Source organism: Rhodnius prolixus, unplaced genomic scaffold (assembly GCF_049639745.1).
Source record: "Rhodnius prolixus isolate KJV_2025 unplaced genomic scaffold, Rpr scaffold_2, whole genome shotgun sequence".
Taxonomy (NCBI): domain Eukaryota; kingdom Metazoa; phylum Arthropoda; class Insecta; order Hemiptera; family Reduviidae; genus Rhodnius; species Rhodnius prolixus.
The window spans coordinates 29,111,792-29,130,673 of record NW_027411592.1 but is presented as its reverse complement, the minus strand read 5'-3'; the positions used below and the strand labels follow the sequence as shown (position 1 = coordinate 29,130,673).

At 30.8% G+C, this 18,882-nt stretch overlaps 1 protein-coding gene and 1 long non-coding RNA gene across 2 annotated transcripts; one reads left to right on the top strand and one right to left on the bottom strand.

Annotated features, from left to right (window-relative positions):
* Window positions 1-32: 32 nt before the first annotated feature.
* On the bottom strand, window positions 33-18,164 carry Prm (Paramyosin). Its single transcript, XM_074118870.1, has 18 exons — window positions 17,912-18,164; window positions 17,731-17,787; window positions 15,995-16,081; window positions 15,609-15,775; window positions 11,670-11,748; window positions 11,454-11,573; window positions 10,876-11,001; window positions 10,108-10,304; window positions 9,809-9,941; window positions 9,415-9,631; window positions 7,265-7,392; window positions 7,059-7,171; window positions 4,628-4,823; window positions 4,421-4,549; window positions 3,551-3,715; window positions 2,206-2,412; window positions 1,569-1,769; window positions 33-685 (listed from the first exon to the last, which is right to left on the bottom strand). Exons 1-18 carry the CDS (start codon window positions 18,023-18,025, stop codon window positions 488-490), a joined length of 2,634 nt encoding a protein of 877 aa, XP_073974971.1. The 5' UTR covers window positions 18,026-18,164; the 3' UTR covers window positions 33-487.
* LOC141449436 (uncharacterized) lies at window positions 11,755-13,313 on the top strand. Its single transcript, XR_012455511.1, has 3 exons — window positions 11,755-12,293; window positions 12,397-12,534; window positions 13,043-13,313. It is a non-coding gene; the product is annotated as an uncharacterized lncRNA (long non-coding RNA).
* Window positions 18,165-18,882: the final 718 nt, after the last annotated feature.

The window sequence follows — 18,882 nt, the reverse complement described above, 5'->3', positions numbered from 1 at the left end:
AAAAAATCATCTAATTTAAATAAAATCATCCATCTGGAAAAATTACTTTTTTATTGATGTAAAATCAATTCTTACACTTTTTTTAAAATTTAACTGTTAACATTTAATTTACATAGATCAAGTGACACTTACTGGCCCGACATAAAATTATGTTAAAAAATGTGCATTTCCAGAAAATAATTTCAGACCGCAATTTGATATTATTTTCTGAAATTTCAATACAGTATGTGGTAAAGCAGATAGTTCAAAAATGAATTTTTAATCCACTTCTCCATTCTATTTATTAGTTTCCACGATTATATAAAGTTTTTTTTCATTAACCATTTTATTTATTTTATTTTTATTTTTTTTAAAATCATCTCAAAGCTGAATAGAACAGACAAAGCAATAGTATTGTTGACATAATTTTCTAGAATCTATAACGATTTTTTTTTTTTTCTGTACCGTCTGTTCCATAAAAGGATTTTATACAGGATTGTTAATTTCATTAATAGTTTTCGGTGGTACGAGTTTCTTGGACGAGATACACTTGCGAACCGGGTACAGTAGATGTAGTGACAAAAGTGCGATGCTTAGCACGGATTAAGGAGAGATTGCTTTCGGCTGTATCTGCTCTATCTTCTGCAGCCTCCAATTCCCTTTGGAACCTGCGGACTCGGGTTACACTCTGTTGAGATACTCCCTCCTGTAAAGCAAATTTATATTTGATTTTTCGCATAAAAGTCTAAAGGCAGAGTTTATTGGCAAAGAATATTGGCAACTACGTTCCTCCGGTATGTCGTACATTATATTTACAAATTCTTTTTTCTTTATTATTATTATTATTAAAATGAATTCCTCAGTCGGAATTTAACTTTAACTAAATATATAATGAAAATCAACTGCAGCTAATCTGCGTTCTCTTTATGTTCTCAATTCCGTCGCTTATAAATGACTTTTAATTCCAAAAGCATTACTGCTGTAAACATTACGCAAATCTCGTGTAGAACTAATCATTTACAAGACTTCTCAAAACGTTGGAACGCAAGTAATTGAATCGAGAAATTGAAAAAACAGACTGTATCATGTTTCTTACCCATAACTCTGGAAATACCCAACAGAAAAAGTATTCCCAATAAAACCAATGTTAAAGGAAAGTCAGGATGATTCCTTCTCTACATTACTTGAAGCTAATTTCCAGAAGACTATTTCCATTACTATAGAGCACTATTGCCCTGCGCCTTCCTATATAAATGAAGGTGCTTATTTTATTGTAGTACAATTGTCACTATGTTATTCAATTGCTCCACAACTTTTTTATAAGCTCCATAAAATGTAAGTTTAAATAATTACCGTGTACAATTCTGTTTTTTATAAGGTTGTTATGCCAAAAGCCTTACCGGAAACACTTCATCTTATACCAAAACTTGAATATACAATAATAATAGAGTGTTAATTGTTTTATTTCAATGAGTGAGTCCATTAGCAAATTAGAAACGTTTAAAGGAAAATGCTTAATAAATTTAAAACTTACATTTTCTACATCCAGTTTTGTACAAAACAAAAATTAACTAAATAAAAAGTATTACCTGTTCCTGAAGTTGTCTCTTATAAATGCTAACTTTTTGAGAGGCCTTATCAAGAGCTTCTTGAAGGAGTGTGACATTTTTATGATCTTCTTCACATTGGATCATTATTTCTTTAATTGAACGTTCCTTCTTCCTTAAAATCTTTACTGATTCAGCGTGACGACGTTTCTCTTCATCCAATTCCAATTCCAGGTCACGAATCTGTAGTATGAATCATTATTTCTTTGATGGATACATTAAAACAATTCATTACATAACAAATCTAAAGTTTCTAAACTATATCGGAAGTAATTTTGAAAACATGTTTGAAATCGCTGTAATTACAATGATGTCATGATTCAGAATTTTTGTTCATATTTCGAATGAATTTTAAGTATACATATACAGAATTATGCTATTTATAATTAAAAATTTTTATGAATAATAAAAAAAAAAGTTTATTCATTGAATTTGTTTGCATTGAGCTAATTACTTAAAACAAAGGTGTACTTATTTTTTCAGATGGCTTACATCTATTACCGATCAGGTGTTGTAGAAAGAGATGAATATAAACTACTTAAAAATACAAATTAAGTAAGACTGGGTGGGCTAAATATCCTATTAAATAAAAATACAATGAAAGCATGCCTTAACATACCCTTGCTTCAAGTTTGCTGATTGCCCTTTTACCACCAACGATAGCGTTTGCCTCTACCTCTTCTAACCGGACTGATAGATTCTTGACTTCAATCTCCAAGCTCTTTTTAATGGTTTCAATTTTAATAATTCTTTCTTGTTCTTCATGTAGTATCTCCACGCTGTGCTTGAGTTCAATTTGCACCTTTTGATACCTCTCATCGGCAATCTAAATTAATGATAAAGGATGAACGAATTAATAAGACATCGAGATTTTCAAAATCAAATTTCAGGTTGGTTCAAGGCATGATTTTTAATTATTATTTACAACTTAATAATAATAAAACTTCTCAACAATTTGTTATTAAAACAGAATCGTCACCTGTTCATTCTTATTTTTCCAACTTGCTTATATTTATTGCATGGAAAAGAGATATTGTGAAACAAAGTAATGCGGTTAAAAGATAACTAATTGGGAAAACTATGGCACAAGACAAAAATTAATTTAGTAAATATATCTCAGTAAATAAGCCGAGAACGGACTGAATTAAGAATTCGCCTCTCTTCCTAAAGGTTTGAACGGTGACTAGCCAAAAGGTGAAAGAGTAGTGGTTTTGGCATTGTAACCACTTCCTGTGCTCATCTAAATGCCGTGACCAACAAAGGATTCGATGGATCTGTGCCTAAATATGGCAGCTCACATATCTTTGTAGTGGACAGTTTTGGTGCTGCAGTTTATAAAATTGATGATTTCACCATTTGCCTGAACATTTTACGTACTAACTAGCATTGATTTAAGATCAGCGTCATCTTTAGTGAAATATAATAAAAGGCATAAATATAATATAAAAAAAAATTACATTAGCATTGAAAAATGGAATAAATAAAATAGAATATTAACTAAATAGCACAAAAAAGTGGAAGTGAATCACAGCTACTGCAGCTAAATTATTAAAAATTAATTGTGACTTATGATTGCAAAATTGTTTCAGACGTCAAAATTAAAAAATTAATTAATTAAATTAAATAAAGAAAAAATAAACAATATGTCGGGAAATATTTACAAAACAGTGACTTTTAAATTAGTAACTGGAAAGGAGATTGAGTTATGAACTGTTATTTACTTAGTTATTTTTAGCATGCATTTGTGTGACTGCATCCACAAATGGCAGGCTAATTAAAGAATAAGTGCAATAATGAAATGGTTGCTGCAAGAGTTCTGCTCTTAGCTATTTTAATGTATTTTTTAAATGTTATCTTAAAAATCTCACACAGAAAAATTTGTTTTTTGTTTTGCTGTAACCTTACTCCTTAAACATACTTTTGTAAAATTTTCACATTATTAATCATTAGTTTGCGTGATATACCTTAAGTTCCTTTGTGACTTCTTCATAGTCTGAGGCAACGGTTGACAATTCTTGTTCCAGTTTCGCACGCACAGCAGAAATATTGACATTAATAGTAGTCAATTCATTGATACGACTTAAAGCATCTTCATATGATTGTTCTGCTGACCTCTTTCCTCTTAGAGCCTACAGATAGATAAATACATTGATTAATAATCCAATCTGACTACTATAAATCTAAAATTTAAAATTAATCCTACACAGATTATGTAAGTACTGTGTGAGACTTATTTGTACTGGTTTAAGTTAATAACTTATTAAATTACTAGTTTATTTATTTTCCTTATTTATCTTATTTTTAAGTGATAATTATTAGAACAAAAACTTCAAGATGTTATTTAGAAAAGCATCTTTTTAAAGTAACTGTTTAGTAAAATATGGTGGAATACCATAAACTGTGTCTAGAACTTCAGGATTATATTAAGCATTAAAAAAGCATTTCGCGTAATAAAAAATCTTCACGATTTTTTGAAGATCTGTTTGTTGTAATTGTGCAAGGCAAGAGTTGAAGTTTAGGATTGATTATTTCAAGGACTGATATGATCAGCTCTTATAATTTAATTTCAAGTTTATATTTGATACAATATCGTGTAGAACATCTAGCATTGTTGATCTGGCAATAAATAAATGAATATATATATTGCAATGAATTAAATACTTATGGTAGATAATATTGAAAGTAAGAACAGAGGACGTTAAGATTTATGCTTCTGATTTCTTTTTAACCCCTTTGCAAGGTTTTTATTTTAATATTTTAGTTTGTTTTTTTTGTTAAAATAAACTTAACCGTTTTGAAAAATAAAAGTAGAACATACAATTAGTGTAACGAACCTGTTCATAGTTTCCTCTAATTTCTTCCATTTCAGCAGTCAATGACTGTACTTTACGGGTGGCAATTGCAAGTTGGTCCATAGTAACTGCCAATTGTCTTTGAGTTTCATCATAATGAGCTTGTAATTCCTGGAATAATATTGATTAAAATTTCAATATAAAATTATTTGATTTATTATTTTTTCATTTTTTTTTTTGTTTTCTTACAGTCAATTGTAGCGATTGCTTCTTAATAGTCTGTTGAAGTTGAATGTTGTTCTTATTGGCAACATCAAGGGACAATTCCAATTCAGTTATCTGCACTTGCAACTTCTTTTTAATGCGGATGACTTCAGTCTTCAGCTTAGTTTCAGCTTCAGCAACTCGTGCATTCAATTGTTCAATTTCAATACTTGTCTGCTTGCTACGAAAACAGGAAAACTGTTATTAAAACTAAGAAAAACAAAATCAATTAAATTACTGTTAACCAAAGCACCTGCTATTATAAAGTGTACGCGCTGTTTTATAATCTATTCCATGAAGTTCTTGTCTCACATCTTCTAAAGGTTTAAGTAATTCGGTTTCATCGATATCACATCTTGCTATCATTTTCTCTCGATGTTCCTTGTGCACTACTTTTTTAGCACTATATGATTCAACAGTTCTCTTTTCTTGTCGACTTTCTTTATATAAATTTTGATAAACTTCTCCCAGTAATTTCGTCTTTATACCTCTTGGTGTTCTTTGTATTGGAGATCTTATTTCGCTAACCAATATTGGTCTTCTATCGCCCATCGTTCGTTATTTTAATAAAATAAGTACACTAATATAAAAATGTTTTTCTTGATAAAAGCACTTATAACACAAATTTTAAAAATTTCTTTTGAATCAACTTTATTTAATTGTTGATCGCGCAAAAAGGAGCGAAGAATTGTATCAGAGGACTGTCTTTTAACAGTTGTATATATTGCACTATTAATAGGACATTTCTTGGGCACCTATTGTACTTTTAAAGCCAAGTTCACCAAGGACTCATTCATTTCTATGCGCAAGAATCGCTTTTATTTATAGTTTAATTGCAGAAATGCCTACTTGACATGAGACAATAACTTCATCAACGAAAATCAGATTAAAAAAAAATATTTTTCAAGAATACAATTTGTTTACTTACCTTTAACTTCCAAAAAGCAGTGCTTAACAAAATATTAATTTTTTATTATTATAAAAAACATATTAAGAAAAAAATTTAAAAAATCTAGAAGTATTAAGCACACTCCAATAATTGTACGTATAATCAACATTTATAGCTCTGAATAGAGAGGGAAAATACATTTGAATTAGGGGAAGGTAAATGTGAACAAATTTCGGCTAAAAAAGGTAAAAAATATGAATCATTACGATTCGAAAGCAAAAAGATGGAAGACGATAGCGCAACTAGAGAAAACAGATAAGATATCCAGGAAAGGATGATAAAGTGGTTCGGGTTTCTAAGAGATTCAGAAATAAAAGAATAGGCGTCTATTAAGAGCCTATTGTTGAAGAAAAGACAATAAAAACAGACCTTGTAATCCTTTACTAATCAAATTTCACTTATCATAAACTCAGATTTGTTTTTATCTATTTATAATTTCTGGAAATTTTGTTGTGAAAAAATCTAATATAAAAACTTGCAATTTAAGAAGATTCGCATTTTTTTTTCTTCTATTAACAGTTAAATACTAAATACCAAATAAACTGGGACAGAGATAATTATTTTTGTAGAAAAACGTTTTATAGTAGCATGGGCAATATTTTATAATTGCATTATTTCTGCTTTGTAAACAAGCTGAGAACGAACAAATTTTACGGGATTTCTTGGTTCCTTATTTACATCCATTGTTCAGTTTACATACAATAGCAAAAGGGTATTTGCAGAATATATATTTATATAGCTAGCCTGAACTTGCTCGGGCCTCGATTGGGAGGAAGTGATTAAGAGTAACGCTGGCACACTCTAGGTTGCAGAAGGTTGGGAAACTAGGAGTTTGTGTACAGATGCGAAGGTCTTTGAACTGGAAGAATTGTGTAGGTTGAATATTGTAAGGTTTGGAGCCATAGAATTCTGCTTCAGAAGTTTCTTATTGGTCGGAGAAGCTTTGTTGAGTCAGGGTGGATTTAGGTCCTTGTATCTCGAATGGTCCATAATTCTGTTTAGTCCGTTTCTTTTATCCTGTCTGAGAGTTGAATGTGAGACTACTTGTTAAAGTTCAGCACTAGGTACCGAAATTTTATGGCATAAAATATGGAAATATTAAGTATGTCAGTGCTGTTATTGTCAAGTGATTTGCTTATCTGTCTTCATAATGTGAAAATTACTTGAACGAATTTTTAATTGAGTCTAGATTTTAATTCTGCATTTTTGACAAGTTTCAATATGCTCAAGGTGTTCTAGTAAAATGTTTGGTTAAGTAGACTTTGGAAAGCAATGCCATTAGGGTACTAAAGCCAAAAGTGTAGATTGGGCTTAGAATGTTGTTTAAAGACAAGAAATAAATATATTAAAATTAACAATATTGTTAATTTTCCTTCGTACTAATACTCATCCTATCCTTCAAAAAGTTCAATTGAAGAAAAGTGAGTACATACATAAAAGTTAGAACACCAACAAATATTAAGTTACCGTATGACTTCGATCTCTTCATCCTTCTCTGCGATTCTTTTTTCGGCTTCATGTCTAAATTGTCCAAATTCAGCTGTTAATCTCATGCACCTTTGTTCCTCTGCTTTCCTTCCCTGAAAAATTAAATAAAATATTTCGCAAATAGACGCTAATAAAAACAAATAAATAAAAGATAAGTATTAAAAATTGTGCAACTGGAAACTTACAGCTTCTGCTTCTTTATAAGCTGCAGATAGTTCTTCTCTTTCATTTTCAAGTCTTCGCAGTTCAATCTCCAACTCATGAAGGCGACGATTCATTTCTGCCAATATGTTCTTGGCATCATGCAGATCATCTGTTTACAATTAATGAATAAGTGGGTTTTTATTAAGGTTCGAATTAATTTTATTTATTTACTAAAATGCGTAAAACTAAGTATGTTATTTTGTCCAACATATTTTAATCTGATACTAATTCTGTTAGCAACCCGCTCTTGCAACATTTCTAAAGGATTGGTTATAACTTAGAATTTCTTTCTCTTAGAATTTTTAGTGACTTCAATAAATGTTCACAGTTTTAATACGTCTTTTGAAGGCAGTATATCATCCCAGATATCGTCCTTAAGAATTCCAAGCAAAAATTGATAGATTGAACCAGATAAACTAAAAAAAGAATTTTTCAAAGAATTCATGCTTCTGGTCAAGAAATTTTTCTTTAAACTAGTCAGAAAAACATAATTCTCATTTTGGTTGGTAGGTGACAACCCACTGCAAACAATAAAATGGCAATATAAAAAGAAAGCTTCCCCGATTTTTTCTCCAGAAACCAAACGATGTGCGTTTATTTAAGTAAAATATTGGAGTATTTCTGAAAAGGTCTAAAAAAAAATCCTTTCATTAAGGTGGCATTTCAGCAAGGAATTTTGACCTAAGTCACGATTGGTGTCGCAAAATTGTAAGAGAGTATGTGCTTCCAGTGATTTCTTGTTTTTTAAGACATTCGTTCGCATATCACTTTTTTAATCACTTTTTTCGGACTTACTAGACTTAAAGAATTGATTAGAGTTAAAAAGCGTGACTCGAAAACCAAAAATTGCAGGGTTCACACTTCAGAATTCATTTTTTCCGTAAGTTTTGACTCAAAATATTTTTAACCCTTTCTTTTTTTTTATATATTTTTTGAAAACAGTATATATACACTCACAAATTACTTCCTATAAGAAAAGTTTGTTTTATTGTAGCGCGTCACATTTGGAGCGATTGCCTTAACAATTAGAGAGTTACTACGAAGAGAAACTAAAAAATGTAATTTAAGTTATATTATCGATTTGATACAACGAAGATACTTTATTTCGCCATGATAATATGAACATGTTACATCATTGTACAGATAATTAAGCAAGAATTCTGTTAAAGAAAAGACAACAGATCCCAAAAAGACAAATAGTTCATCTTTTTTATTCCATTAGGGGCCCAGATTGACTTTCCTATTTGGACACCATGCGTCCGCAGTATCATGTAAGTTAGTTTTTTCTTGGTTATCAACATAAATGTCCAATTTCATATTGGTAAAGAATGCTTCTTAAAGTGAACTGTAATGCCCAACTCATCTGAGCAGCCAAGTTTTTGAACCAATCTCCCATGGATTACACATCGGTCTAGATTCCTGAGTATCTGATAACTTTTTTCTTGGGGAAGATTAAATGATCCCTTTCGGTTCTGAGAAGTGGACTGATTAAAAAAAAAAAATGGCTATAATGAAAAAAAGCAGAGCTTTTTGTGCCAAAAGGAATAACAAAAATATACTGGAAAGAAGTTAAACTTAATTCAGTCCTTCACCTGTATAAATATTAATTGTTTACTTTTTATGCGAACAACATAATGGTGAGGAAGGGGATTGTTCGATGGTTAGTGCAATGGGCGACTTCTACGCGACAATCCCGGATTTGAGTCCAGCTTAGTTTCTTATTCCTAGAAGCATTTTTTATTTCCAGCTGTGAATTTACTGTTCAGTGGTGGAAAGTTTGGTGTTTATGGAGAACACACTTTGGGCAGTGACTGAAAAAGACTCCGAGCGCCAATAACTTCAGTTTGTTTATTTCAGACGCCTTAAACAATCAAACAAATAAAAACAATGTTTTCATCTAAGGTGCTGTCAAGGTGAACATGTCTAAGAAAGAAAGAGTAAGCCGAAGCGCTCAATAAACCATTCAGTACTAGTAATGTTATAATTACTAGTAATTTTTATTTGATCAGTGAGCTTCAAAATACAAATTTTAAATCTATCGGAAACTCACTTGATTGAAAAATCTTCTCTTACATCAGTAAAGGAAGCAATAACTATTAAAATTTTTACTCATATACAAATTTATGATAACCTGCAAGTTTTTTGTTCTCCCTTGTTAGTGAGTCTTTTTGTTCTCGTGTCTTTTCTAATTCGTGGTTAAGACGCTGTATTTCAGTTGCACGAGTGCGGAGATCTCTTTGGGCCTGATCTAAAGCAATGGTCGTCTCTTCCAAGCGAGTTTTCATATCAATATTGATGCGTTCAAGCTGCTCGACTCTCTTTTGTAATTCCCGTGCAGTGTTGTTAGCCTGAAAAATAAAATTCAATGTCAATTTAATTTTAAAATAAAGTATCTTAAAGCAATGCTGTAGGGTACATATACATATATGTTATTTAATTGTTATGACTGACTTGAATTACACTGTTTCAATTTATTAGCATAATTTAAAAGGAAATGTTTTAAATAAAATATTAATGAAGTGTACCTTCTCAAGATCGATGATAAGGACCTCCACTTCGCTTTGGAGTCGAGACTTCTGTTTTTCAAGGTTGTTAATTTTAACAATCAGAGTCTCGATATGTTCTTCCTGCTCCTGGAGGCGAATAGTATATTTCTTGCTAAAATAATTATTTATGTATTTTAATTACATATGCAAGATTTAAATTTTTCATAATTTTCTAAATGATCATTAAATAATTAAATTTTAGTGGAAAAACCATCAGTTAAACCAAAGAGAAAAAATGAGTTACCTTATTATGTTTCAACAAATTAGTATTTACTAACCGAATTTCTTCAACTTCTTCAGTGCGAGCAGCTGCTTCGGATTCATATTTTGATTTCCACGTCAAGCAATCACTGCTCGTCTTGACAAGTTGTCTTTCCAGATCTAGCCTTGCCTCTGCTTCTTCTTCAAGTTGGACCCTAACTGATTCCAGTTCAACTTCCACTTGATGCAATGAAGCCTCCAAAGTGGATCGTCTCTGTAAATGTCCAGGTCTTATTAATCACAGATTGCAGCCCACAAAGATAAATAATTTATTCCAGATATTTCTTATTGGAAAACGTTTGATTTTTCTACAGAGGAATGGAGAAAACTGGAGTTACAAGCTTTTTAATTTCTTCCAAAGTTTCCTAATGAAAGATAGATGATTAAAGGACACTATACCAGTTAACTTGGAGCTCCTCGTAATTATTGATTTTTTTTGTTTGTTTGTTTATTTAGTGATTTATTTCCAAGAAATGTCGACTTAATAAACTCAAATAGCAATTTTAGTGTTGTATAATTTTTTCAAGTACTTTCTCCAATGCGACAAACTGTAGGACCGTACACATTTTTTGAATTCGCATTTAGCACTATTAAAAGAAAAAGCGTAATTACTTTTCTCAAAAGAAAATAAATAGTTAAATAAATAAAAAAGGCATCAATCTGAGTTTCAAAGTTCATTCACAGTACTTGTTTTATAATATGGACCTACATCTTTTTGGTAAAAGGAACTTTTTAAAATAGAAACTTTTTAATAATAAATCATACAAGAACTGATAAGTAGTTACCCTTTCATCTTCTTCAAGACGGCGGCGGGCATCATCCAACTGACCAGCAATTTGGGTCTTTAAGTAAGTGGCATTTTCGATGTTTACTTTAAGATCCTGAACCTCCTTGGTTAGTTCAATGTTTTCCTAAAAAAAAACCAAATTAGTATAATTTAATTTTAAAACTGTTTTAAAAATATATGCAAAGTTTTGTCGGGAAATAGTAATATACTTTTAAGAGTAAAATCTTTTTCTGCAGCTAGCGCAATTCTAATTGAATATTTTTTTAAAAGTCAAAAGTTTTAAAAAGTTAGTTTTCATTAAATAGTTTTCTTGGAGTTCATTCATTAATTGTTCGAATAAACCGCGAGTTAGCTTAATGACTAAGTAAAGCATTATGTATATTTATTTTGGAATTTACAGTGTATGCAAAATACTCTGCGATGTAAATGATCTGTTATGGATTATGCACATGGTAAGCGTAATTGCTCAAAGACAGAGTCTGCTGAAGAAATTCCAGAGGGAAGCTTAAGGACTCAACTCAAATAAAATATTTTAGTTAAAAGAATAATTTAAAGTCAAAAAAATAAATTACTTACCTGGGATAGTCGAGTTTTATGGGATGTAATGTCAACAATGGTGCGATTCAGTTCTTCAATGCGCACATTCAGTTCATGAATAGTAATTTCAAGTTTTTCAGCATGCTTGATGCTTATCAACTGCCGTTTATAAATAAACAAATATTTTTATTAGTTAAAGAATAACGAATTGTGCTAGAATAAATATAAATGAAATGATTAATATTGTAGACAAACCTTGTCTTTGTTGGAATTTTCTACCTGGGCAAGAAGCTCGTATACTTCTTGTTGGAATTTGGCTTTCTCCTTTTCAGCCCTAAAAATAAATTATCTTATTTATACTGCTTTGAAACAAGTGACAACTAAATTATTACTATAATTCCCTGTTCAACCAGGGAAGCACTAACAAACTTTTTAGGAATTGGTTAATATAAGAATTAAATTACACAATAATAGGTCATTTCTTTAAGCTTATGAATCAGTGAGGGTCTTGAGTGGCTCCAACATAGATGAGGTCTAAGAAAACAAACAGCCCTTGTTGCAATTAATTTGTTCAGCACAGTGTAAGAGAATGGTAATAGATTCCAGGGTCGTAATTTTTTAGACATTTACCGGCTCTTCTAGTTGATTCTAGGCAGTGGAGAGTGTACACCATAATAGAAGGACTGCCAATGCATCTTGCGGACCTGACATTTTAAAGTCCTTAGAAGAAATATGGTGCAACGTTCAATCAATATCAGACAGATGTTATGAAAATATAGATCTAAATTTCCGTAAAGAATCTCAACAAACAGTGGTTTTATTTTAAAAAGCAACATTTGATGGCTTAAACTCCTCTTTCTTATTCGAATTCATTAGGTGGTAAGTTTTTGAATTGAAAATTCTCTTTGTATTCTACTCTGTTCTTATAAAATTTGAAATTGAAATTCCTTTAAATATTGGTACAAGTTGTCTTGGTTCTCAGGCATTCAGAACGAAAGCGTAATGGGACGGCAGCCTGTTTTACCCGGGATGATTCTCATAGTTCCCCCTCAATGGAGCTGAGCTATTGACGGCATAACGAATTGCCGCAGATGAGAAGCCAACAAAGCGTGTAGGCTTGGTAGGTCCCACGCAAGGGTAAAAATTCATTATAAGTATACTTCGGAATCACTCGAAAAGACTGGGAGGCGTTAGGCTCTTGTCGAGCCACTGCAAACTGAACAAACACATGAATCGCATGGGTCTGTCAGTGTAGCTTGTGTAGGTTTGCCAGAAAGAAGGGAAAACAGCCCTAAACCTAATGAGGATTTCGTGTGTGACTTAGAGTACGGCTCTTTGGAGATGAAAAACTCGAACCTTTAAGCTAGAGTTCCTCTCTAGTATAATGTTAATAAGCTTTTCTTGGTGGGTAGAACAGAATTTAAATCATAACCTAGTAAAATCTGCTCTAAATCTAATACTCTGAAATGTATTTTCGGTAAAAGCTCCATTTCGAAAATTTAAAATAATCTCAGTGCTTTTATCTTTTATTAGAACAACAAATTCGATTTACAACAGAATAACAATTATAAAATTATAAATGACTATCGTTCTTAAAAAAAAAGTAAAAATTAATTTATTGTTATTAGGGAAACTAGATCTGAATGAAGTTGCACAAATATGGAGCTGGGAGCAGCGTACTGCAAGACTTGGCATAGTCTCCTAGACTAAAAATAGATTTGGTGGCTTAGTTACATACTTCTTGGCACTAAAGGAAGAATTCAGAAGTTACGCTTTACAGGTGTTTCTGGGTAGATCCGCGTTTACTTAATGCTGTTTTCAATTTCTACCTTAAGGAAATACATTGTAATCTATCTAATAATAATAATTATAAAAAAATCAATTCAAAATTTTTGAATTCTGGTGACAAATTAATAAACATTTTTTTATTTTATTTTTAGTACGTAATCAAGAAATAGAAATGAGGAAAACATTTTTCTTATGAACCTGTAAAACATCTCTTTAAAATCAAATTACTTCGCTAGAATCTTATCATTATTATTCTTGCGAGAAACAAATTAAGAATTACATCAAATCCCATTAAAACTTTTTATTTTTATAGTTTTGTATAACAAAAAGGCAGGCATAAACAAATTTTGTGGTACTGAAATTCAATTGGTATAAAGTGTAATTGTAAAAAAAATTAATTATATTTTTAAATGTAACCGTAAAGTTTCTTTTGTTGATTGTAAGGCGGCTTAACAGATAGTGCATTTTTATTTACTCATTGAACATTTTCAATTAGCTTTTCTACGAATCTAGCTACCGTTAAAAAAAATAAAAATAAAATAAAATAAATGAAAAATAAAAAAAATGGAAACTTCCGAAGCGACAATTTATTTCCGAGAATAAAGTACTTCAAAAAAGAAATCTGAAAAGCAGCTTGCCATTAACACCTCAAGCCTCTAACAAAAACATTGCCATCGAATTACAGCATCAATCTAAACTCAAATAATATCAAAAATGATTTCTATAATGAAAGTACATACCTTCTTTGGTCAATGAAAATAAATAAATGAAAAAGTGAACAATTTCTTCACGACAAAATTTAACAAAAAAGCTACAACTTATTGTTAATATTATATTATAATTGTTAAAAATTAAAGAGCCCCTTATAAAGGTCACAGTCGGGTGTTGGACAGTATTGTCTGAAACGTAAGAACATTTTCCGGAACTACTCAAAAAGTTCTGGACGCTAAAGATTGCAGCAATAGACGCGTCTGGGAGGAGAAAAAAAACAAAAATAAATTCTCAATTCTTTAGCGCCCTTTGTATCTAACAAATTTTAATTAAGAAATTCTGATATCTCGATTCTTTTAAATAATATTTCTGTATACAACACTCCAGAAACTGAAGCTTTAATATTAATAGTGAACAGGCTTCTAATCTACGTAGTATCGGTTCGTTCCGGAGATGAAAATGCAGTTGGGCCACAAAAAGTGCTTCTTGAGAACCTTGGTGAGAATTAGCTATGCAGAACTATAGCCAGAAAGCAATTCCAAATCCTGGCAATAAAACATTTTTCTATTAAAAGGAATAGGGGAAGCTCAAGAAAGAGAAGTATCAATGACAAACAGGAGAGTTAGATCAAGAAGGGTTAGAAGATTGCATGAAACGTCAAAGTTGACATTCAACAGTAACGTTAAAGTAAGTAAATCACAACAAAGTTAGTGCATAGTGATGTCTCCATTACCATCATCTCTTTAAAATGTTTATAATTGAAGTAGCAAACGGTAGTTGAGTGTTAACCGCCGCCTGAGAAAAATTGGCGATTATTTTACTTTACTTTTAATTGAAGTAGCTTCAAAATAAGAAGGTTAGGGTTGGTAAGATGTTTATATACAGTGCGAAAATAGAGAGACCGCAAGGCTTTATTAAATTAAAAAAGGTGGAACGATAGCCAAACTTCAGATAAAATATCAAAGTTCCAAAGCAATTGTCGAAAATCCTCAGATAATTGAGAAACTTTTGGCTAATTAAGATAGTAGCACACCGTTTAATAAGATAAATATCGTCTGATTAAAGCGTTGTCTTGAGGGTTCAATTTCAAATTTTCTTCTTTAGCTGTTGTTTTAAATTTCCTACTTAAGGTTTATAACTATGTTCGAAATGAACACCTTTTTTGAGAAATCCTGGGTTTTAAGAAATAAGTTATCTCTCTCCCTCCGAAGATGTGAGTATATTTGCTGAGAATTATTATTGTGAATTAGTATATAACTCAATAAAAATAAAGAAAGATTTAAACTTTACATGTTAAACCACTTTATGTATGTTTAGGAAATCATTCATCATTGATTTATTATTTTTTTAAAGAGGAATTTTTAGTCTATGCGATTTCCTAAAAATGACCGATTCTCTTTTAAAACTTGGACGGACTCTACATTCTTGCTGATCCAACACTTTTATTTGAAAAATTTCTTTACAATTATATCATCACCTTTAAGTTTAAGTCAGCTGATTTATTATTTACCTTATCTTTAATAATTTGTCCTAAAAGTTAAACGCAGTTCTTATTTTCTAAATTAAGTTTTATTTTTATTTGTTGACTGTGGAAGATTCATTTAATGTTAAAAGTATTTTCCAAGTAACAAACATTTTTATTTATTTTCTTCATTTAAAACTAATAATTCTTCTCTAAAATATTCAAATATTTACCGATGTTTAGCTTTTGTCAATTGATCCAGTTGTTCCTGAAAATCTACAACGACTTCCTGATGTTTTTTTCTTAAGAGATGAGCAGTTTCTTCAGATTCCAAGTGTACATCTTCTAGTAGTTTTCTTAATTTCAAAAGCTCTGTATCACGCTTTTTGTTGATCTCAAACTAAGAAGTAAAACAAATTTAATTAATACCATGATATTGAAAATAAATGGCTTTATTTTTTATTATTAACCTAAATTTAAAATTGTTTATAATATTTGTATTTATTTTTTTAACATAGGATAAATTGTCCACTGTAAAAGAAATCTGCGTTCTTACTTTCTGTAAAATATTAAGAGAAATATTTAAAAAAATAATTTTAAATTATAGTGAACAATTAACCTGGCTTTCTGCACCACCTTCAGCCTCTTCAAGTCTCTCCTGTAATGCTATAACTTGAACGCTCAGGTCAGCTTTCTCTCTCTCGATCTAAATTAGAATAGATAATTATGAACATGATCATTATAAAGTGAAACAAATCAAAAGCATGCAGTTAAATTAAAGGCAAATATCGTCAAATCTTTTAATTAGAATATACTTTATAAGCACGGACAAATGAGACGTTTTCATGTAGTCACCCATTTTTACAGAATTATTTTTTTTTATCGTTAGAAAATTTCCGTGATGTGATATTAAATAATATTACCTTGGCTTATAATAGAATTTTACTTTTTGCAATAGAATTTTAATTTGTACTAGAAAAACTTGGCACTTATTTAATGGACTAAATTTAAGACGGTTAGTCATGCAAGGATGTTTCTAGCTGCGTTTTCTTTTATTGGGATTTATGTCTCATGGTAGCCTCCGAAACATATCCCGATTCTTTTGTTTTAACTTTTAATTTGTAGAGTTTAGATTCAATAGGATAGAATTCATTTATTATAAGTAGTAGGCCAAGATTTTAGAAAGAAATAGATTTAATGATAGAATTAATTTTATTCAATGTAATCTTAGAAACAAAGATGAAAGTGCTTAAAATATATAGAAAACTTGAGGATGCTAACTGAGAAATGATTTTAAATAATTGTATAAATGGTTAACAATTAATAGTTGCATTAAAAATCTTTTTAACATTAATTCGAAGAGACACACACCTTTTTATATTATAAATTGTTTGATTTAAATCTACATTTTAATTTTATTCAAGTCTTTTTGGAAATTTTTCATTATTTTTTGAACAAATAAACACAGAAATTATGATTAATATTTTGAATTAAAGCACTAGTTAAATGTTTTACAGGTTTTAGATTATCTGTAAATAGGCTGTCCAAGGGAAATGTCGGCAGAAATATTTGAATGGTTTGTTGGAATAATTGAGTGAAAATTCATCAAACCCATTATATAACTTTGATTTTTCTATATTATCGATTATACATGGCCGAAATGGACATATTTTTGTTTTATGCTGTCTTATTATGAATAATTTTAATATGGTTATTTTGTTCTAACATATAACAAAAATTTGACTGCACAGTTACTATTTTAATTTCTTAAAAAAAAAAAAAAAAAAATTAAATTTAAGAAAAACATGCTCCACGAACATTCCAAAGTAGTTAAAAAAAAAAAATTGAAATAATTAAAATTCCAATTTCAACTCCAATCATTTATTTGATAAACGTTCTATTAAAGTAATTTATTTTTTAGGTACAATAGCTGCTACGGTTTGTAAAATCCTGGGAAACCAGATTCAATAAGAGACAAAATGTTAAAATATTTAATTCTTGAGGCATAACAGAGTGTTAATTTGATATTCTAAAGCAGCATAAGTTAAAATTCAGATCTTGGCAATGTTAGAATAAGGCCAGTGCCATTTAAAGCCGGTCGAGAAGGCCTAAGTTATTTTTACAAGAGAGGCAAGCCTACGTCTATCCTCTATAGAAATATTCATTTGGCCTAACATTAATTTGTTTTATTTTTATTTTTTATGATTATTTTTTCAATCTAAAAATAAAATTTTAGTGCCAAATGCTAATTTAACAGTCAAATTAATTTCTTGTTCTGTTTTGCAAAAGCGAAAGCACACACTATACATGGCGATTAAAAAAAACTCTTAAGTTTTCTTTCACCGGTTAACTCACCCGCTGCCTGAGCTCTCGTTCGGATTCCAGATCTTCACTCAGAAGTCGGATCTTGTCCTGTTGAAATAACACAGATGAAGGGTCGTGCTCATGCAATTTTTTTATTTTAAGAAAAATAATTAGGATTTTGAAGACAGGATAAATAGGAGAAAATACAATACATTTTTATTTTAAAAAATACCTCGAGCCTGGAAAGGGCACTGAGGTCGGCAGAGTACTCAATGTTGACGTCCGCCGTGCCACCGCCCGTGGAGCGGTACGTGTACTTGGTGGATCTGCTGGTTGTCATCGGCATCTTGTCCTATTCGTTTTTCTGTTTTCAGTTAGTTATTCCTCACTCGGCACTTGTTATACAATACAAACTAAAAGGCACGTACCGAACGGAAGGATGGTGTAGCACGGTCGCGTCCAGACGGAGTATTGCCGGGTAGTTCACAGTAGGCGCTACGGTGAACGATGGAAGCACCCCTATAGGGCACGCTTGCGCCAGGCCCCCTCTTTGAAGTTTGGAATGAAGGATGGGGGAGTGGTTGATTCACCTCGTCTTCAATGATCATATTATGGTCGCCTCCACCAAAATTCGTACCACTAATTTTTTTTTATTATTAAAATTTATTCATAATTAACAAATAAAATGCTAAATTTTCAATTTTAATGTATCTCTGCATATTTTTATTTATTATACAATAAATAATGAAGCAATCTATTATCACACTCGACATCTTAATTTATCGGTAGTCAAAATACAATTCATATTTTTGAAATAAATTTCGTGCGAACCTCAATCGTGAAATTATCTTTCCAGCTAATAAAATTTAAATGTACACTTCTAGTGATGAAATGTTGACTAAAATTAAAAAATGAAAATTATAAAAAAATAAAGTTTTTAAAAAATCGTTGCTTTAACCTATTAAGACTAATTGAAACGCTCAAAGACTAATGTTAATGATTGAATAAGAAACGATTACCTTTCTTATGCGCCACGGTAACCGAGCGGTTAGAGGCGAGGTTCCCTCAAAGCTATGAAGTATTGTGGTACTGGGTTCGATTCCAGTTCAGGCCTTGGATTTGATTTAATGGTTAATATGAGAATTTAATTGTAAAGTATGCGTGCTAGTCGACATCTAATTCAACGACACCTAATTTAGTAGT